The sequence below is a fragment of the Lynx canadensis genome, chromosome X (assembly GCF_007474595.2).
Source record: "Lynx canadensis isolate LIC74 chromosome X, mLynCan4.pri.v2, whole genome shotgun sequence".
Classification (NCBI taxonomy): Eukaryota; Metazoa; Chordata; class Mammalia; order Carnivora; family Felidae; genus Lynx; species Lynx canadensis.
In genome coordinates, this window is record NC_044321.2 from 104,888,390 (window position 1) to 104,910,921 (window position 22,532).

Sequence of the window (22,532 nt, forward strand, 5' to 3'; positions counted from 1 at the left end):
TTCCAACGGTTCTAGAGTTGTTAACTCTGTAACACTGTTCTATGGACTTTACTTATATGCCATCACTGAGAGAGGTACTGCTATTTTTATCCCCATTTTCCAGATGAGGAACCTGAGGCACAGAAAGATTAAATAACTTGCCGGAGGTCTTAACAGCTATACTAAGATGCAGAACTGGAATTTAAATCCTAGCTAACTCCAGACTCCATGATTTTTAACTATCATTGCAGTTAGTTTTCTTATTAGGGTGTAAATCAAGGCCATTGAGGGGCGCCTGGGTGGCGCAGTCGGTTAAGCGTCCGACTTCAGCCAGGTCACGATCTCGCGGTCCGTGAGTTCGAGCCCCACGTCAGGCTCTGGGCTGATGGCTCGGAGCCTGGAGCCTGTTTCCGATTCTGTGTCTCCCTCTCTCTGTGGCCCTCCCCCGTTCATGCTCTGTCTCTCTCTGTCCCAAAAATAAATAAACGTTGAAAAAAAAAATTTTAAATCAAGGCCATTGATTCCATAATTGCAAACTGGGGCATCCGAGTTTTCTAACATTAGCCCCCTATGTACGATGCACGAATTATGCAAAGGAAGTTTCTATTTATAAGACTTCAGTTTTAGAAAGCAATTCTAGCGAAGAGTTTATACATGTTAAAACTTGATTTTCAACTGTGTCCACAATCCAAAGCCTATTTCTTTTTCTTACGTTTCTCATCAGAAATCGTAAGGAGTCCTCAGAGCTTAGATAACCAAAGTCATGGATGTTCACGACTTCGGCAAAATGGTGACTTACTAGAAAACTCATGCGGAGTGTGTGTGCTCTCGATGTGACACTGCAACTGGAACGGTGTGGGATACTGACGGTAGCAGTGCTGGCAGGTAGTATGGTTTTCCCAGCTCTCGCTGTTCTGCTTCTCAAGTTCCAGATGGTGTTTCATGTGGTTCATAAACCTATAAATGATTGTCAATAGATGCAAATATTCAGATTTATAACCAAGGAAAAAACTCACAGATAAGTATTTGAACTTAAATGTTAAAAATATAGTTATGTTACTCAAAATAGTATCTCCAAAGCCTTAAAGTCTTCTAGAAAAGTGTGCACTTTAAATAATCACTTTCATTAGGTGGCCCAGTAAACATTTCTCTCTGCATCTTTGTTTGAGAATCATCCATTAATGTAGTTCATATGAAATACCACTAATTTGCTACAAGCCTTCATCGTTCATTCAGATTTTAAAAAGTTTGTAAAGAAAAACAACAGGCTTCTTTTCCACACATGAAATACTATTTCCATTTTAAATACATTAAATACATAAAGAGAGAAAACCCTATCACCAAAAGCAGCTACGGAGCCAGAGAGAAGTCTTTTAAAGGTCTTAAAGACATACAATAGGTTTCAGCTGCTTAAAAGACAAATTAGTATTTTTATTTGTGTTTTGGTTTGTAAATGCATGTAGTAGCAATTTTAATACCTATAATTACAAGAGCTTTTCTTAATTACAAGAACATCTTGTTTTATTTCATGATAGTGGTTTACTATTAGCACAAACACTTCATTTTGACCGCAGGCCATGCCCCCTGTAGCGCAGTTCATTTTTTACATTCTGCTATGTCAGGTTCCCTAATAGGTTTCTTATGAGAAGGAAACTATGACCTTCGATGGCAGAGAGTACAATATAAAAAGGCAGATCTATTTCAGAAAGCTCACTGAAACTTTTTACTGAATTTCAAAGTAAAGCTATTCAATCACATTAACAATTTTAATACAAAGTCAAATATTAACAGTTACTCATTATGAGTCCCCAAAGGATACAATCTTGAAGTGATGATGTCATCAGCCTAGACAGCAACCATAATATGGAGGTTTTAACATTTATCTTCTGACACGTCCTGCTTACAGTACACCTTGACATATTTTTTCCTCCTTTTTTTAAGTAGGCTCTATGCCCAATGTGAGGCTTGAACTCACGACCCTGAGATCAAGAATCACATACTCTGCCAACTGAGCCAGCCAGCAGCCCCTCTTCCCCCTTCTTTAATTTTAACATCATCTTTATTAAAATCTATTTTTAAAAATCCACGTTTTGCCTAAATATTTACATATAAAGGTCATGAGCCATTAAACTTTCAGCTCATAACTTTTTTAAGTAATACAATCTACCTGTATAAAGTGATCTGTTAACTAGCTATCTCTCAATTATTGTACTGCCCCCATCTGCAGTGCACATTTCTCAAGCCAGGAGATGGAGATGTGGAAAAAAGTAACCACCTCACAAAGCCATTCTCAGAATAAAATAGCCCTAACTGGTTTTGGTAACACTTAATGTAGAAAAAAAATCCTACAATATCTTGACAGGGCAGAGAGTAGAAATCTTGACCTATTCACTTCTATCACCCTCTAAAACCATCAATTTGCCATCCTAGATTTACCGTTAAGGTAAAATGTTATTTAACATCTACAACATCTTTGGTTAACTGTTCAGGTTTTATTTACTAAACAATATGACAAAAATCCTACAAGATTTCTAAGTGTTATAAAATATGGTTATCTTAAAATTTCTAGATAATCTGATAATCTAGAAATCTATAACCAGTCTTTTGAAATGAAACAAAAAAGGAAATTTCATGTTTAATATTAAACAGGCCAATCTTAAAGGAAAAACCAAAAGGCTATTGCTGAAAGAACTTCCAGTATCACATGCCTAACATTTAACTATAATAAGTTAAATACTTAAACAGTGATCCGCTTTCCTATGCATTTGACCAAACTTACTATTATTTTCTGATGTATTTTATTGTAAAAATGGTAAAGATATGGAAGGAAGTCACAGAATTCTCATCATAACATTGTTTCAGTGTTACATCTCAAAGCACAATTCTCTTCTGTTAAGCTACTGGCCATTAGCTATTGATGGCTGTTAGGGCTTAATAAAAGGAGGTAAAGAAATGTAAAAACTCATATGAATCATATATGTGAAAGGTCTTTGAATAGAAAGCACTGCCACAAATGTAGCATTCATAATTGTTTTAGGTTTATATTACAGTGCATTTCAGGGGTTTTCCAGGTACTTCATTTTGGACCCAAGAATTCATCAGAAAATAAAATAAATACTAGGCTTAGAAATGACCTGCAGGATACTTAAGAATGCTAATTATAAAGCATAGCTATCAAGGGTAAATATTTTTAAAAGTTTACAAATACGTGTGTGTGTGACAATATACACATATATATATATCAGTATCACATCTAAAGGAAGTGCACTGATGCCTGCAATTTACTCTGAAAAGTAAAAAAACAAAAAAACAAAAAAAACAAAACATCAAATGGAGCCTATGGATGAATAGGTACGTGGCAACACAAGTGAGGTAAAATGCTAATGGTAGAATCGAGGAGGTAAATATACAGATGTTCACTGTAAAATACTTTCAACTTTGCTGAGTATTTGAAAAGTTTTATAATAAAATGTTGAAAAAAACAATGTCAGACTATATACCCAATGAAAAATACCAGTCAGTGTGTCTTGCTTGTTACTTTGTTCATTACTATCTTACTTAGGATGACAGTAATATGCCATATTACTCAAAGACTGCAAAGTATAAGTTCCTAAAATTTAAACCATACACATATAAATCTTCAAAATCGAGAATTATATCTCTACTTTTAAAATATGTTAAATTATAAAATAAAAGCAGACAAGTTTCATAAACTGGAACTTCTCTAAAGAAGATCATCAGGAGCACCTGGGTGGCTCAGTTGGTTAAGCGGCCAACTTCGGCTCAGGTCATGATCTCGCGGTCCGTGAGTTCGAACCCCGCGTTGGGCTCTGTGCTGACAGCTCAGAGCCTGGAGCCTGTTTCAGATTCTGTGTCTCCCTCTCTCTGACCCTCCCCTGTTCATGCTCTGTCTCTCTCTGTCTCAAAAATAAATAAACGTTAAAAAATTTTTTTTTAAATAAAAAAAAAAAGATCATCAAAAAATATCACTTTCTAGGGGCGGTTGAGTGTCTGACTTCAGCTCAGGTTATGGTCTCACAGATCGTGAGTTTGGGCTCGCATCGGGCTCTCTGCTGTCAGTGTGGAGCCCATTTTGGAACCTCTGTCCCCCCCCTCTCTCTGCACCTTCCCCTCTTGTGCACTCTCTCTCTCTCAAAAATAAAAAAAAATTAAAAAGTATTTTTAAAATATCACTTTCTCTGCAAGGTAAATGTGGTAAAAATGATACATATGAATTGAAAACTAGAGCATTAAATAAGACTAATATGGAGGAGGTCAAACTGGATGAAGTAGTTCTTGTGATAGGAAAAGTAGATTCAAAAGTAGCTAAATAATAAAAATACCTCCTTGAAAATTCCTAGTTCAATGATAAATACAGACAAATGTGATTTTTCTCTAAGTTAAAACAAATTTTTTTCCTTTCTTAAGCTTTATTAAAAAAATACAACAAAGTGGATCTAAGTGTCAAACACCTAAAATACAATAAGAAACAAAAGATTTTCGACACAATAATCTGCCTTTATTCTTAGTAGAAAGTGTTAAAATTGCTTACCTAGGATAGCACAGGAAAATAAAGATATGATATTTACATCAGTAGCATACCAATTTTCAAACAGAAACAGTAACAAATATTTACATACCTAATATTATTTTTAAGAACTTTCAAGCAACTGAAGCATTTAAAAGTTGTGTAAGTCTTCTGTTCATCATCAACAGCTCCCTCGTGTCTTCCATAGTAAAAGTCACTAACTAACATAATTAATTTTCCTTTTTCTGCACCAGTCTTATTTTTATTTTCAGTATTTATAAGTTCTGCTTTAATCATTTCCAAGAATTTATTTACCATGTCTGGACAACAACGCTGAAAGAGAAAAAAATATATGTATGTTTTATTTACATCTCTCCAAAAAGTTAGGTGCCATAAAATGATTCTGTGTTTATAACTAGGACCAGCTTAGGTAAAAATATGCTTGGCAATATATCTGGAGAGAGAGTCACCAAAATGTTTGCTTCTTTCTTTATATAATCTAAAAAATTCAAACAATAAACACTCATATCTTAATAATTTCAAAAACAAATTAAAAACCTTAAGACCAGGGATAGCTTTATATCTAATACCATTTTCCTTGTAAGTAAAATTTTCAGATATAAATATTTAACAATAATTTGATCCTTGGCCTAAAGTCATTCATTTCATATTTGTCATGATATAGCTTAGAGGTGCCTGGGTGGCTCAGTGGGTTAAGTGTCTGACCCTTGATTTCGAGTCAGGTCATGATCTCACAGTTTGTGGGTTTGAGCTCCACAACGGGCACCGCACTGCCTGCTTGGGATTCTCTCTCTGCCCCTCCCCTACTAGTGTGCATGCTCTTTCTCTCTCTGTCTCTCTCTCTCTCAAAAATAAGTAAATAAAGTTAAAAAAATTTTTTAATGTTTATTTTATTTTTGAGAGAAAGAGAGTGTGAGCAGGGGAGGGGCAGAGAGAGAGGGAGACACAGAATCTGAAGCAAGCTCCAGGCTCTGAGCTGTCAGCACAGAGCCTGATGTGGGGCTGGAACTTACAAACTGTAAGATCATGACCTGAGCAGAAGTTGGACGCTCAACCAACTGAGCCACCCAGGCGTCCCTCAAAATAAATAAATAAACTTAAAAAAAAACAACCCAAGACCTCATATAAACTGACCCTAATGTGGAATACTTACATACATAAACTTTTAATTTTCAATTAGATAAAACTAATTCATTTATTATACACAATTTGCAGTTGTGGAGTTTCTCTAGAAGAATTCTTTAAGAATAACTAGAGATCAAAAATATAAACTTTTCTAAAAACTCAAACTACATACTCACAATGCAACCACAAAATGAAAAGCTTAGAAAAATAAAACACAACAAAAAAATTGTGACAGAATCAAGACCAATTAAACCTACCAGATCAATTAAATCTATCCTGTCAATTAATACAAATGGGTGGGTTTAATTCAACTACTGAAAAAAGAAATTTCACACAAGATCACAAAAGAAAAAACAACTCTGTGGAAGCAAGAAACGTACCAAAAACAAAGTGATTTGGAAGGGGTGAAAATAAAAAGATAAAGAATATAAATGTCAAACAAAATAGAATCCAGGCCAAAATGGGAACACTTTATAAAAATGATATAGGATACATTCACAATGAAGTTAAAAGAGATAGATCCGTCTATATCCTAAATAGCAGCAGCCATAAAACAGAATTGGAAGACATCAAAGAAAATAGTGTTAATTTGAAACTTAAAAAAATGACAGAGCAGGTAGATGAATATAAATGAAGATACAGGAATCTAAATAACATATTTGTATGTTAGAACTGACTGATAACTATCAAATTCCATACTCTTAAAAACAAATAACAACCCTTATTTTCAAGTTTCTATGTAACATCCAAGAAAAGAGCCCATACAATTTTCAAAACGGAGAGAAAAGTGTGGGAACCTGGACTTTGCCATCAAAGAGACTGAGGTTTGAATCCCAACTCTACCAATTAATTGGCTATAAAACAAGGAGAAAAAGATCTAGCCTGAAGAATTTTCTATGGATTAAATGAAATAATACTTTAAAGCTTAGTAATGTGCCTTAGATAAATAGGATGTTTCATTTACACTCTAAAATACTTCCTTTGGAAGAAAATATTATCTTTGTGGTATTCCAATCTACATATGTATAATAACAGCAAAAGATTATCCACAAATAATCTAAAATTCACATTTTTTCAAAATGGAAATCCTTATTGTAATATTATAAAAATTTAACTGATATATAAAAATGTAAAGCTAAAATGTAAAACCCTCACATAGTTTTAATCACAAACAATACTACAATGAATAAAAGCTACATTTTAGAGAACGTGTGTGCCACTTTCTTCAAGTGAAGAAATATATGTAATATGCTATGATTTGTGTATAAAATATATGAAAAATAAGAACATTCAAGTGTGCCTATACATTCAGAAAGAATGTCAAAGAGTATATAAAAAAATTAATAAAAAAATATTTTGGGGCTCCTGGGTGGCTCAGTTGGTTAAGCGTCCGACTTGGGCTCAGGTCATAATCTCAAGGTTCTGAGTTTGAGCTCCTCATGGGACTCCGAGCTCTCAGCTCAGATCTGCTTCGGATTGTTGGTCTCCCTCCCTCTCCCTCTCTCTCTCTCTCTCTCTCTGCCCCTCCCACCCCTCAAAAGTAAACAAAACATTAAAAAAATTATTTCGTTTGCAACCCATACTGGGAACCAGGCAAATAGGAGACAGGATGGGATTCTTCACTGTATACGTTCTTTTTTATTTAAGTTTTTATTTTTTTTTTAAATTTTTTTTTTCAAATTTTATTTATTTTTGGGACAGAGAGAGACAGAGCATGAACGGGGGAGGGGCAGAGAGAGAGGGAGACACAGAATCGGAAACAGGCTCCAGGCTCTGAGCCATCAGCCCAGAGCCCGACGCGGGGCTCGAACTCACGGACCGCGAGATCGTGACCTGGCTGAAGTCAGACGCTTAACTGACTGCGCCACCCAGGCGCCCCTTAAGTTTTTATTTTAATCCAAGTTAGTTAACATACAGTGTTATATTAGTTTCAGGGTAAAATACAGTGATTCAACACTTACATACAACACCTGGTACTCCTCAGAACAAGTGCATTCCTTAATCTCCATCACCTATTTCACCCATCCTCACCTCTGGTAGGTATCAGTTTGTTCTCTATAATTAAGAGTCTGTTTCTTGGTTTGCCTCTCTCTTTTTTTCCCTTTGCTCATTTGTTTTGTTTTTTAAATACCACATATAAGTGAAACTATATGGAATTTGTCTTTCTCTGACTTATTTTGCTTAGCATTATACTCTCTAGCTCCATCCATGTCACTGCGAATGGCAAGATTTCATTTTTTATGACTGAATAATATTCCATTGCATATATATACCACATCTTCTTTACCCATTCATCTATTCATCTATAGACACTTAGGCTGCTTCCATACCTTGGCTACTGTAAATAATACTGTTACAAACATAGAGGTGCATGTGCCTCTCTGAATTAGTATTTTTGTATTCTTTGGGTAAATACCCAGTAGTGTGACTGCTGGATCATAGGGTACTTCTATTTTTAACTTTCCGAGGAACCTCCATACTATTTACCACAGAGGCTGCATCAGTTTTCATTCCTACCAACAGTGCAAGAGAGTTCCCTTTTCTCCACATCCTTGCCAACACCTGTTGCTGACTTTAGCCATTCTGGCAGGTGTGAGGTTATATCTCACTCTAGTTCTAATTTGCATTTCCTTGATGGTAAGGGATGATGAATATCTACCTTCTTACACTTTTTGAATCACGTGACTATATTACCCACCCACCCCCAATTAAATAAACCAAGGATAACTAAAAAAGTATATCTCTATATTACATAGGAAAATTGAAAATGCTGGTAAAAGCTAATTCTTATATAAAACCAAAACCCAAAGTTCAGTTAACGGGAATCACACTCAGGGAGGTGGAAATAATCATGTTTCCAATATTCAAATATTCAATATTCAAATACAGTTTTGCCCAAGAATAAAGATTGCACTTGGAGTGGCACCTGGGTGGCTCAGTAGGTTGAGCATCTGACTTCGGCTCAGGTCATGACTCATGGTTCATGAGTTCAAGCCCTGCACTGGGCTCTGCTGACAGCTCAGAGCCTAGAACCTGTTTCAGATTCTGTGTCTCCCTCTCTCTCTACCCCTCCCCTACTCTCTGTCTCTCAAAAATAAATAAACGTTAAAAAATTTTAAAAAAGATTGTACTTGGAATTTTAGGACACTTCTTCCTACATTTTTTATAAAATGTTGAATTTCAGTGAAAAATTTGCCAATCTTTGAAACAGCAAGCAATAACTTTTCCTAAGTTGCTTCTTTGCCTTGCACTCTTCTCATCCCGTCTTTCCTAAATATAATCTACATGGCCTTTTTTCTTGCCTCCTTTCCCCCTGCCTGCCATTTATATTGGGCATACAAGACTACAGACTCTCTTTCCACAAACACAGAACACTGCAATATAGGTGGCTCAGTCGGTTAAGCATCTGACTCTTGATTTCAGCTCAGGTCATGGTCTCATGGTCATGAGATTAAGCCCTGGGACGGGCTTCACATTGGGCATAGAGCCTACTTGGGATTCTTTCTCCCCACCCCCACCCCGTCTCTCTGCCCCTCCTCCACTCTCTCTTTCTCCCTCTCAAAATAAATGAACATTTTTTTAAAAAGAAAATTACCTAAAACCTAATTTCAAGAGCTTCCCACACCAACATAAAGCTAGAATTAACCTGTAACAATTAGTAACATGCATTACTTATGAAATGTTCTACCATTAGTTTATGCCTGATGAATAAACACTAAAATGCAAGACTAAGATTTTCATTGAGTAACGTGACACACGTATATCACCAGACAAAGAAAATAACGTTAAAGAAAAGAATTTTTAAGTACCATGAAAGATTAAGCACCTAACAAAATGTCTGCTTTACAAGAGGTTTGAAGAATGGCATGACCTAGTCAATAAAATATTCTGATCAATACATTATTTTCATTAGAAGTTAAAATACAGTATGTACAGAGATTCAAGCACCGTGTGTGAGTGCTGGCTAAGGGTGCCTCGGCCCAGGGCCCGGCGGGCCCTATCAGACAAAGGCTGCAGCCCCTGCGTGACTTGGTAGCTGTGGCGCATGGGACTAACTTATCTGGGAACCATTTGGGATTGAATAAAGCAATGGGATTGAATAAAGCAATTCGATTGGAGGCCATCCAGGAGCAGGAGAGGATTCCTCCACCCATGAGCCATTTCATAGGTAGGGGCAAATGGTTTTGCAAATGAGATTTGCCATAGACATTTGTCCTGCAAGTGGTAAAATGCTAGAAACGAGGGGCACCTGGGTTGCTCAGTCAGTTGTGCATCCAACTTTGGCTTAGGTCATGATCTCACAGCTCGTGAGTTCGAGCCCTGCATTGAGCTCGCTGCTGTCAGCACAGAGCCCACTTCAGATCGTCTGTCCCCCTGTCTCTTTCCCGCTTGCACTCTCTCAAAAACAAATAAATCTTAAAAAACTTTTAAATTAAAAAAAATGCCAGAAATGAAGAGAAAGAAATGTTAAGATCTGAGAAATAAATGATTCACCTGGGAAAGCTCCAATACCTGCAAACATTCTAAGGGCTGTCGCTAAAAGAAACACTGGACTTTTTACAGTCTTCTAGATATAATACTTTAAAAAGATTGGAGGGGGGTGCCTGGATGGCTCAGTCGGTTAAGCATCCAACTTCAGCTCAGGTCATGATCTCACGGTTCATGATTTCAAGTCCCACCCACATCCAGCTCTGCGTTGACACTGCAAAGCCTGCTTCAGATCCTCTATCTCACTCTCTGCCCCTCCCCAGCTCTCTCTCTCTCTCAAAAATAAACATTAAAAAAATAATAAAGGGGTCAGAGGTAGGGAAGATCTCCTCCTCACTTGGGACTATTCTATTTCTTAAAGTACTACACACTGTGTTTAATGTATTCATATATTCTAAAGCCTCAGAGAGAGATCAATGACAATCACATCTCTTAGAAAAAGCAACATCTAAAGCTTTGGTCTAGCATCCTTAGTTTTAAAGCAATTCCCAAACACTGTCAATTTCACTTTACTTCATCATCCAGCTCCAGAAAATGGATATTTTTATTGATAATTTTATGGCTGATAAAGCTATTATCACATTTAATAAAATTAATGAAGGATTACTTGGTATCCTCTAATGCCCCCTGTAAAATACAATATGCATATACTATAGTACACATAAGCTAAATTTAAAATTTCATGATTGGGAAAGATTCTTAAATCTTGTATAAAGACAATCATCATGAATATCAATTTTTACTTAAGTTATATGAAAATATCAATGAGCAAGATTCCTTATCTAAATACCCGGACAAACGAGCATTTACAATGGACCAATCCTTAATGTTTTCAGAGACTTGCCAGTATTTTTAAAATTCAAATTTTGAAAAAATTTTACCTTCATGTGATATTTCAAGGGATCCAAAAGATTAAACTTTACATTGCACCTCGGACAAGATCTTAGAAAAGGCGCTCCAGTTTTATAGTGAGGTGATGAGGTATTTGTACCTAAAATAGATTAAGGACTTTTGTGAGTCAAATTCTTTTTTAAACGTGAAACAACCAGTAATAAAAGTTTAAAAATTCATTAGAATGTCTAAAATTTATGTATAAGTAATATAATTTCTATTTCACATGCTAGATTCATATTTACCTTTTGATATCATAACATGGGAAGATGCCACCGAAGGAGAGTTAGTTAAGGACAACGAAGCACAAGGACTTATGTCAGAACCACTTTCACTGGTCTTTGGCTTTTTTGGATTAACACTGTTTACTTTAGAAGTAGAAGAACGTTTTATTATAGGCAGAGTTTCATCTATACCTACAATGATTTAAATAGTGGGGAAAATATGTGTAAATACTTTAATATAGGCCATTGCTTACAAATGCTACTAAAATGGCTTTACATTTAAATTTAAGTAAAAATACTTTGAAGCTAAATTAAAGATAATATAAATGAATTATAGCATACCAATGACAATACAGAATGATCAAAACTTAGATGATCAAGATAGAAATTGTACAAATAGTTATTATGAACTACATACATTTGAACAATTCATGAAATAAACTTTGTATGCAAGAAAATTCTAAAAATACTTCCACATAAAGACATACATGTAAATAGGTAACATAAAAGAAGGCAGACCAAAAAAATCCCCAGCAAAAAAAAAAAAAAAAGTTGAAGCACAGGGAACATTCTAAGCTCAGTTCCCATAAACAGATTTACCTTCAGATGCTTAAATACCTTTGGGCTTGTAAACAAAAACAACTTTTATTTTAAAAATTTAGAGAAAACTTTTAAGATACTCATAAAAAGTTCTTTTTCTACTTATTAACAACCTGATAGGGAATAAGCAAGTAATTAAAACCCATGAACAAAGTGCGAACAACTAATCCTGAATGATAATACCTCACACATTCATATGGAAAAACTTAAAAAAGTATGATGGCTTTCAAACTGTATTCCCCTGAGGCTAATGGTTTTGTCTTAGGGAATATAGTAGGCAAATCATTTAGAAAAACTCTCCTTTTACCTTTTTAAAGAAATTAGACTTTTACATAAAATTTTGTTTGAGAGGAGATTTCATTACTAAAGACAGTTTTGAGTTTGAAAACCATCACCTTAAAGGCCAAAGAATCATGTAATTCAGGGTATTTTCAAGAGAAGTGGGGCTATTTAGGCTATAACCAGACCCAGCAGAAGTCCTCTAGAAAATAACACACAATTGTACTTTGTGATAAAGATTCTAAAACTGCACATCCTATTTTAATGCTCCCAACTGTACAGTAATAGGAGAAGCAGCAGAACAGACAAATAACAGGAAAATGAGAGTATTGTATTAGTGGGCTCCACTGTCAAATATGTGCTTCATTCTTTAAGATAACATAGAAATGATTTTTCCCATCTTCAAGCACATGCTTACTGACAGCTATACTGCAGGCACTTGGGATCAATTTCTGTGTAATCACGAACATTCTTCTCAGATACTTAAGTTACTTGAACAACCAATGATTGCTGTTATTTTGGCAACTGATTATCTAGCAGGCTGTACAATAAATATAGACTGTTTCATATATAATTTTTTAAAGCATGAGTAAATTCCCAAGTTAAATGAAATCACTCTGAGCTCAATAGCTTTAAATTCTAACCCCTTAACCTGTTTATTTCTACTGTCTTTGGCTTGTGCCATTCACTATCTTCAACAGTGCCAATAAAAATCCTATTCTCATTCTTCCAAAATCAAGTTAAATCCAACCTTCTCCAAGGACTTTCTATGATTATTCTAGACAGGAGTCCATTAATCAGGCTTCTGAACACATAATACATATTATCATTCGCAATTATCATTCTAACAACTGTTTACTGTCAAGTCCTTTAAAGCTTTAATGCATTTATCATTTCTCACTTATCTCATTTGAGCCTCAAAAAAGCTCTGAGATAAGTAGAGCAAGAATTAAAATTATATCTCCAAATGGCTGACTTCAGGTCTGGAGAATGAATGTATTATCTGACAAAAATAAAAGTATATATTTCAATAAAATGAGAAATCTGAAACATAAAGATGTGACATGATAAAGGCCACAAAAACCTTTAGAATACAGGCTCAAACCTATACTTTGCTAATCAACTATAACCCCATTTACCATCAAGGCAAAGTTCCACTCCCTATAGTATAACAATTTACAAGAGGATTAGGTGTCACTGTTGTTACCCCCTAGAAGCTTCAAGATTTCAGACATTTTCTATGAATAAAGACCATGTGCTTTATAAAATCAGACTTCAGACAACTATTTTACCTTCTCATTTATTTTGGTTCTTGGTTATTTTACTAACTTAGATAAGTGACCCTAGATTGGTAAATAAACCAAGTATTATCAAAATGGGAAAAATATTTTTGCACACATATTACTATAGATGTTTTTTCTATTTTGGTTTGGTAAATGTGCATGAATTTGTTAGGAAACAATTTAAATATTAAAAAAATCTTTACATACTTCTGTCCATTTAGTGAAATATAACAAATTTACTAATATACAAATAGCAATTGCTATGATTATAAGGGAATTTTTAACTAAATAAAATTCATGGCATACTAATTTATTTCAAGTTAATGAAGAACTTTGTTATGGTACACAATCAAAGAACTGTAATACTTCAATTGAAAATTTTCATTATTCCTTCAATGGATATTTACTAGGTACTTACTATGTGCAAATAACCATTTTTTTAAAGACTGCCTTTTTATAATAATACTCTATAATCATATTTAACTATCACATCAACATGATTTATTTGGAAAGAAAGACACTAGCCTATTTAAAAAATCAACTATAACCATGTGCTTTTTCTCATACTAATGGCCTTCCAAATGATTAATACTTTTTTTTTTTACATGATAGTATTAGGACATCAGGGGACTTTCTTGACTCACAGAAATTATATTAAGATTTTTCAGGCCATGGCTGGTTCCAAGTGAGAATGAGCTAAAAAAAATACATGTTAGCTAACTTAATAGAAAGAAATACAATATTCTACTATTAAATTCAAATTTATACACAAGAAATCACACAAGAAAGGCAGTCAGGGATTATTAGCTTCTATCTTATGGTATATGAAAAACTTAACATGAAGGTATGGGTTTCAAAATAGAAATTCAATCCACATGTATATTCACGAAGTTTCTTTTTATTATATTCATAAAATGTGCTAAGCCAAACCTTCTATATAAATTGTTGATCCCTCCTGGGACAGTGGAATTGTATCCTGGGTCAAGTCAAACAGTAAATCTGAAGAATCATCCGATTCAACTTGTGATAAATTCTTTGTAAAATCCTGTAAAAAGTTGTAATTATTTTGTTTCATAAACTTTTATGAAACACACACACACACACACACACACACACACACACACACACACATATAAAATTATCTTCTAGACTGCCCTAAAGAGCTGTTGTGGTAAGAGAAGAATGAAGCTTAACGTTTTCAGAGAAAATTCCCTTACATAGGATTCTCAATTGATTTGAAAATATATATCTGTCATTCTCCATCCTGGCTCACATTAGAATCACCTGGAGAGTTAAAAAAAAAAAATCTATCATGCCCAGGCCTCACCCCAGATCAAATGACAAAAAAAAAAAAACTGTTTTCTAAAAGCTCCCTAGGATTGGGAAACTGAGGAACTTTGATTAAACAACCATACCCACAGAAACAAAAAATTCTGAGTCTGAGTAGGCTCTAGTTTCTAATTTTTTTAATATGAAAGATACCACCCACTCCATTATTCTTTTTCCCTAGGTCAAAGGTAGGAATGATTTTCATCTATCTCCATGTAAATGATTATATTCCTTTTTGCTTTTTTTCCCCTAAATGCCAAACAGCTTATGATAGCATGAGAAACCACTGAATTAGTCTGATTCCAGCTAAAATAATTTTTACATTTTTGGCAGCCTACCATTATCAAGAACACCTATTAACTTTTTATTAAAAACAGCCTGTGATAAAAAAGATGTGGTATATATATACAATGGAGTGTTACTCGGCAATCAAAATGAATGAAATCTTGCCATTTGCAACTATATGGATGGAACTAGACGGTATTATGCTAAGCGAAATTAGTCAGAGAAAGACAAATATCATGACTTCACTCATATGAGGACTTTAAGACACAGAACAGATGAACATAAGGGAAGGGAAGCAAAAATAATATTAAAACAGGGAGGGGGACAAAACATAAGAGACTCTTAAATATGGAGAACAAACAGAGGGTTACTGGAGGGGTTGGTGGGAGGGGGTATGGGCTAAATGAGTAAGGGGCATTAAGAAATCTACTCCTGAAATCATTGTTGCACTATATGCTACCTAATTTGGATGTAAATTAAAAAAAATTTTTTTAATTAAAAAGAAAAACATCCTGTGGATGCTTAGAGGATCCAAGTTTGAGAGCCAGTAGTTTGGGTAAATATTCTTATTTTAGAAATGAAGAAAATGAGGGCCACTGAGGTTGTGACAATGCTCTAGCTAGAATTAGCACTCAAGCCCCTCATTTTCTTTTCTTTGTTTTTCTTATACAGTTTGATTTAAGTAAGCTCTATATCCCATGTGGGGCTAAAATTCACTACCCTGACTAAGCCAGCCAGGCGCCCCAAGTCTCTCTCATTTTCAATTCAGGTTTTTTTGAACTACTACTCCAGAACTCATATTATTATTGATAATTGTTTCAGAATGCAGAGACAAGTTTTCCAAAAATCTATCTTTTAAAATTTAATTTTTTAAGAGAGACAGTGTGTATGTGTGCACACAAGCAGGGGAGGGGCAGAGAAAGAGGGAGAGAGAGAAAGAGGGAGAGAGAAAATCCCAAGCAGACCCTGCGCTGTCAGCATGAAGCCCAACACGGGGCTCAATCTCACTAACTGTGAGATCATGACCTGAGCCGAAATCAAGAGTCGGACCCTTAACCAACCGAGCCACTCAGGTGCCCCCAAAATCTATTTTTTAAAGAAGTTTCATTTAAAGCCCCCAACATGGGTCTTGAACTCACAACTCTGAAATCAAGAGTCAGATGCTCCTCTGACTGAGTCAGCCAGATGCCCCCACAAAAATCTAATTTTTGCTTGAAAGCTCAAATTTTATCATTGACAAGAATACTATCAGGTTTGTTTGTTTGTTTTTCTGTGACAGGCACACTTTGTACATTTTTGAGGACTGAAAAACTGTGTGGGCGATTCTAAAGGTGGCCCCCATGACTCCCTCCTAATATTTACACCCTGTGTTATCTCCCCTTGAGTGTGGGTTGGGCCTGTGATTGTTTCTAACCAACAGAGTATGGCAAATGTGATAAAATGTACATGATTATGGTATATAGCTCGTCTTGCTAAGGACTCCCTTTCCCTTGCTGTCTTTGAGGTAGCAACCAATCATGTTAGGAAGGCTTACATAGCAAGGAACTGAGGGCAGTCTCTGGCCAACAGCAGCAAGAAACAGATGCCTTCAGTCTGATGACCCACAAAGAACTGGATACTGCCAATGACCATGTGAGTTTGGAAGCAATATTAAATGGTATGGTAGCTCTGGCTGACACCTTGACTGCAGCCTTGTGAGACCTTGAAGCAGAGGACCCAGCAAAGCCATGCCTTGACTCCTAACAGAAACCATGAGATAATAACTGCATATTGCTTTAAACTGCTAAGTCTGTGATCCTATTGTTATGCAGCAATAATTAATACATGGTGCTTTGCCGATCATCCTTTCAAACAAAAATGTCTTTGGATTAAAAAAAAAAAAGCAGCTAGTTCAACTTACAATTCAAGTGGTTTTCCTCAAGGAAACCTTTATACTGTAGATACAGAAATCATTTATGCATACTACCTATTTCATCACACACAGTATTTCAAAAGAAGTGTATTCAAGGACTAAGAGTTAATAAAATTAGTAATTTAAGGGGCACCTGGGTGGCTCAGTCGGTTGAGCGTCCAACTCCGGCTCAGGTCGTGATCTCACAGTCTGTGAGTTTGAGCCCCACATCAGGCTCTGTACCAACAGCTCGGAGCCTGGAGCCTGTTTCGGATTCTGTGTCTCCCTCTCTCTCTGACCCTCCCCCATTCATGGTCTGTCTCTCTCTGTCTCAAAAAAATAAATAAACGTTAAAAACTTTTTTTTAATTAAAAAAATAAAATTGGTAATTTATTACATCTTCAAGGTTATTCTTAAGTGAAAGTGAAATTTTTCTGTGAGTGTTTGGTGGTCATTAATACAAAAACTACTAGCACCCAATTGGTGCCACTGCCTTGACTCATAGTAAGGCACCAACAGTTTTATCCTCCATTGCTTTTGCATCATCAGTACAAATGCTGACAGTGAAAAGAGGAAATGTCTCACTGTAATTATCACAACAGTTTTAACTTCACAAACCCCTGAAAGGGTCTCGGGGAATGCCAATGGTATGCGGACTATAACACTGCTCTAAAGCAATGTTTCTATGTATAGCAATGCTAAATGTATGGATGGATATGTGTACGTGCATATTTTAAAACCTCTGGGCTAGGGGATCCCGGGTGGCTGAGTAGGCTAAGCATCCGACTCTTGATGTCAGCTCAGGTCATGATCTCATGGTTTGTGGGATCGAGCACCGCATTAGGCCCTGTGCTGATGGCACAGAACCTGCTTGGGATTCTCTCTCTCTCTCTCTCTCTCTCTCTCTCTCAAAATAAATAAACATGAAAAAAAATTTTTTTAAGCTTTAAAAAAAAACCCCAAAAACCAAGAAACAAAACCAAAACACCTCTGGGTTAACCTGGATTGAAATCCCATATCCATAATCTATTTACCAGCTATATGGCCTTGAGTGAATTATTTAGCCTGAGTCTCAGTTTCCTCAAGTATAACATGGGGATAATAATCATGCCTACTTCATAGACAAATCATAAGAATTAAATGAAATTAATTTACATACAGCATTTAGAATAAGGACCCATAATAACAAACATTAAATATTACCATTAACTATTATATCTGTTAAAAGTTTTAAAAGCTAAGCCACAAAGGGGCACCTGGGTGGTTCAGTCTGTTAAGCGTCCAACTCTTGATATCAGCTCGTGGTCTTGAGATTGAGCCCCATGTCAGGCTCTCCGCTGAGTGTGGAGCCTGCTTGGGATTCTCCCTCTCCCTCTCCCTTCCCTGCTTACACATGCGCTCTCTCTCAAAATAAATAAACTTAAAAAAAATAAAAGCTAAGCCATGAAAGTATGTTTTCAGAATAAACAGGAACAATGACCTCAGAACAATTTCCCAAATAAGAATACTTGGTTCAATTTACTGTCTTAAGAATTTTGCCAGTATGCAACAATCATTACTGATCTTTTTTACTCACCTTTAGATAGCATAGTTTTCAATATTCTACCTATTTAAGCATATTACCTGATATTGACAAGTTGGCTAGTTCCTACAGTTATTACTTTGGGTACTGATTGAGCTATCATAAAGATATTGACATTCTCTGATTGCGATTATGCTTCTAATGGAATGGTGACTAGCTATGACAGTCCACAATTCTAACTGGATATTATACTATCCAATGTGTCCCTGAGCTAACTGTGTAGTTTCAGAAACACTTACAGGTTTAGACATGTTCTGAACAATAACAGAGCTTTGTGAAGATTTAGATTCAGGATGAAATCTAGGCAAGGCAGCCACTGGATTTGATGTTGGATCTTTGTAGTGTTGACTTGTAGGCTTGAATGTATCAGTGACACCTGCATTTTAAAATTACACAGTATATTGAATATTGTTCCACACAACCAATTTTATCAAAATATTTCACTTTAGAGTTAAAATCAGTACAATAATACCATACCTTGAGTGAGTGTCTCATTCTTTATTCCCTTTGAAGATGAGCCGGGGTTACCTCTGTTCAAAATATCTACAAGTAGAATTAAATATATATTAAGATAATAGAAAAAAATTTCCCAATATATCCATATACAACTAATAATTTAAGTATATACCCCAAAGCCTGAAAGTTTCATCATGGGCAAGCTGATTAGATTATCTGTGCCACTGCTCTTGAGTTCTGAAGGGGACACTACTGAAGACCACAGACTAAACTTAACCTAGAATTTACCAGAATGTCTTAAGCCTACTATTATACCAAAAGTCAATCTGAGCCTGACATGACCCTCTGAATCAGTTTAAGACTGTTTACTCCTGGGGCGCCTGGGTGGCTCAGTGGGTTAAGTGTCTGACTTTGGCTCAGGTCATGATCTCACAGTTTGTGGGTTCGAGCCCCGCATTGGGCTCTGTGCTGACAGCTCAGAGCCTGGAGCCTGCTTCGGATTCTGTGTCTCCCTCTCTCTCTGCCTCTTCCCTACTTGCTTTCTCTCTCTCTCTCTCTCTCTCTCTCTCTCAAAAATAAATAAAAGGTAAAAAAAATTTTTTTAAAGATTTTTCACTCCTATACCCATGCAAACCCATAACTTCTAGGTTATTAAATCAAATACAATTTTAGAAGAGCAGACATTTGCTTAAAATTGCTAATCAGGAAAAGGTACAAAAAATTTTAAAAATCACATAAAACCCCAAAATATTTCCTTTTCTCCCTCCTAGGGGAAAAGAGCTAGATTTCATAGAATAATTCTGTAAAGTAAAGGGTCACACAAAAGTAGGGTTGTTTTAAGAAAACGGAAATTCAGTTCTCTAAGACTAGGCACCACAGAAGTCTTCTGGGAGAAAAATCTGCTCAAACAACTTGATACTGTTTTCATTCATAAATTAAGGTAGGTATTTACTCAAACCATTAAAGAGTCAATCCTACGGTACTTTTTGGTGACTGTAATCTATCAAACACAACTTTTTACCACTACCCCTAACTTTATGATGGTTCTAAATCAATATTTAGCTCATGGTCCATATGCCAAAAATATTTTTTGGCTCAAAAATTAAACATCAATAAATTCATTTAAATTCTGAGTTCATTTAGAAGAGAAATTTCACTGAGGTCAACTTTCTTTTTGATAGAATTACTTAAAACTACTACACATTATTCTAGATAGAATTACTTAAAACTAATACATACTATTTTAGTTGAGTACTGTTAAGTTATCTACAATTGATATAAATCCGACTTGAACTACCATGATTTCAATAGAATTATTTGAATAATAATTTTGAAATATCGTAATAGTTCAGTATAAAAATAATCACAACAACTAGGAAATAATTACAATATTCTGTTCCACTGTCAGCAACCAACATGCCAACATACTTACTTCAGTTTATAACTGAAGTGGCATTCCACTTGGCACTTCTCAATTTGCTACAGGAAATTATATTGAGAATTAAATTAAATTATTCTATCTCTGATAAAACTGAATAGAAGTGCTATACCAAGTTTGGAGTCAAGAAAAGCAAGAACTGGGCTTTCAAAAAAATTAAAAACTCATGTCTTAACCACAATATAATGTACTGCCATGGTAAATAAGAGAACACTGGTATGCTGGCTATATTCTTTGCAAAATTCTCCTGGCTTAAAAAAAGTAAATATAAAGGAAAAGAATCTATTTCCTCTTTCTCCCTTGAAATTCTCTATGTTGCTCCTCTGCACTTTACACATTGTTGATTGGACATTTTAACAAGTGTGATCAACAACTTCACTATAACATTATCACAGCGTCAAGACTAATTACTCTAACTGAAATCTAACAATCCACAAAATTACTGGACATGTTCTACTAAAAAGCCATGATAATTAAGTAAGCTAACTGCCTGCATTGTCCAAGCACAGTGGCTAAAGACCAGACCCTCCTTCCTTCATGAATATAATCAAGAGTTGCTGGAAGATGGGTTTGGCCAAAAACTATAGCCCATGTTGGTACACAAACAAGAGACTGGAGAATCATGCAGTGCCTGTTCATTTTGTAGCTGTGAATCAAGATGACACTGTGTTAAGGCAGTTGCCTGTATGTGAGCATCCCAGAGACTAACACAAACGTATTTAACATTCTGATATTTTATTAAATGTTATTTATTTGTTTTGAAAGAGAGAGACAGACAGACAGACAGACAGAGACAGACAGACAGCATGAGCCGGGGAGGGGCAGAGAGAGACAAAAAACACAGAATCCATAGCAGGCTCCAGGCTCTGAGCTGTCAGCACAGAGTCCATCGCGGAGCTTGAACTCACAAGCTACGAGATCATGACCTGAGCCAAAGTCAGATGCTTAACCAGCTGAGCCACTCATGCACCCTTATTTTTTAATGTTTTACTTATTTTTGAGAGACAAAGTGCACGAGCAGAGAAGGGGCAGAGAGGGGACAGAAGCCAAAGAGGGCTCTGTGCTGACGGCAGAGAGCTCGATGCGAGGCTCAAACTCATGAACCATGAGGTCATGACCTGAGCTGAAGTTGGATGCTTAACCGACTGAGCCACCCAGCCACCCAGTATTCTGATATTTCAAGCAAAACATTCCAACGCTTTCTTTTCTAGGTGTATTTGGGCTTAAGGGAGAAAAAGAAAACCGGTGAATAGGCTACTCAGCTCCACTAAAACTTACGATTTCCAACTTTAGAAGGCTTACAATGCTGTTAGGTAATCTTAACCTTTAGTTAACTTAGTTAACATTTCATTTTTTTCAAATGATATTTTAACCTCTCTCCTCCTTACTCAAGTCCTCAACCACATCTTCCCTCTGATTCTTACCAATTCTTACTGACCTGTGTGCTCCAACTCCTTACAGAATAAAAAGGACAGATAAGACAGCCCACAGGTTTTTCTAATAGAAATTGCATCTTCTATAAAACTTTACTTCACTGAAATAAATGCTTACTTGAAATGGCTGGTTTTGAACTTGATATCTCTCCAACAAAGATCAGCTCATCATCGTCTTCATCCAGAATTTCTTCTACTTTCTTCTGCCATGGTTCTAGCTCTTCTTCTTCACATTCCATAAAGAGTTCTGCCATTTTTGAATTATCTAAATGTCAAAAGGAGAGAAACATATTTTTGAGTAACTTTTTTTGCAACGCATAGCATGATATTTAAGATCTACTTTAGTAATCCTAATATTAGTTACTGAATTGATATTTGCAGTCAGTACATGATAGCAAAAGAAACTCAGTTCAATCTCTAAGATCTATAGTAGTAAAATTAAGCTAGCTGGCTAAGTAACAGGTAACATTAGTCATCAGTAGTGGCCAATAAATGTTAAGAATAATCAAATACAAGGGTTGCCTGGATGGCTCAGTGGGTTAAGTGTCAGACTTTGGCTCAGGTTTGTGAGTTCAAGCCCCGCATCAGGCACTGTGCTGACAGCACAGGGCCTAGTTTGGATCCTCTGTCTCTCTCTCTCTCTCTGCCCCTCTCCTGATCTCTCTCTCTCTCAAAAATAAATAAATATTTTAAAAAAGAA

At 35.7% G+C, this 22,532-nt stretch overlaps 1 protein-coding gene across 2 annotated transcripts in view; it reads right to left on the minus strand.

Moving 5' to 3' along the window:
- The window catches only part of ZNF280C (zinc finger protein 280C), a 63,849-nt gene that overhangs the window by 27,758 nt on the left and 13,559 nt on the right, over positions 1–22,532 (minus strand). For both annotated transcript variants that reach the window (XM_032592137.1, XM_030305523.2), the window contains exons 4-11: positions 21,951–22,097; positions 18,983–19,048; positions 18,745–18,881; positions 14,349–14,463; positions 11,278–11,448; positions 11,023–11,132; positions 4,620–4,840; positions 779–936 (exon numbers count right to left, since the gene is read on the minus strand). In XM_032592137.1, coding sequence (XP_032448028.1) covers positions 779–936; positions 4,620–4,840; positions 11,023–11,132; positions 11,278–11,448; positions 14,349–14,463; positions 18,745–18,881; positions 18,983–19,048; positions 21,951–22,097 — 1,125 coding nt within the window. The remainder of the gene's footprint in view (positions 1–778; positions 937–4,619; positions 4,841–11,022; positions 11,133–11,277; positions 11,449–14,348; positions 14,464–18,744; positions 18,882–18,982; positions 19,049–21,950; positions 22,098–22,532) is intronic.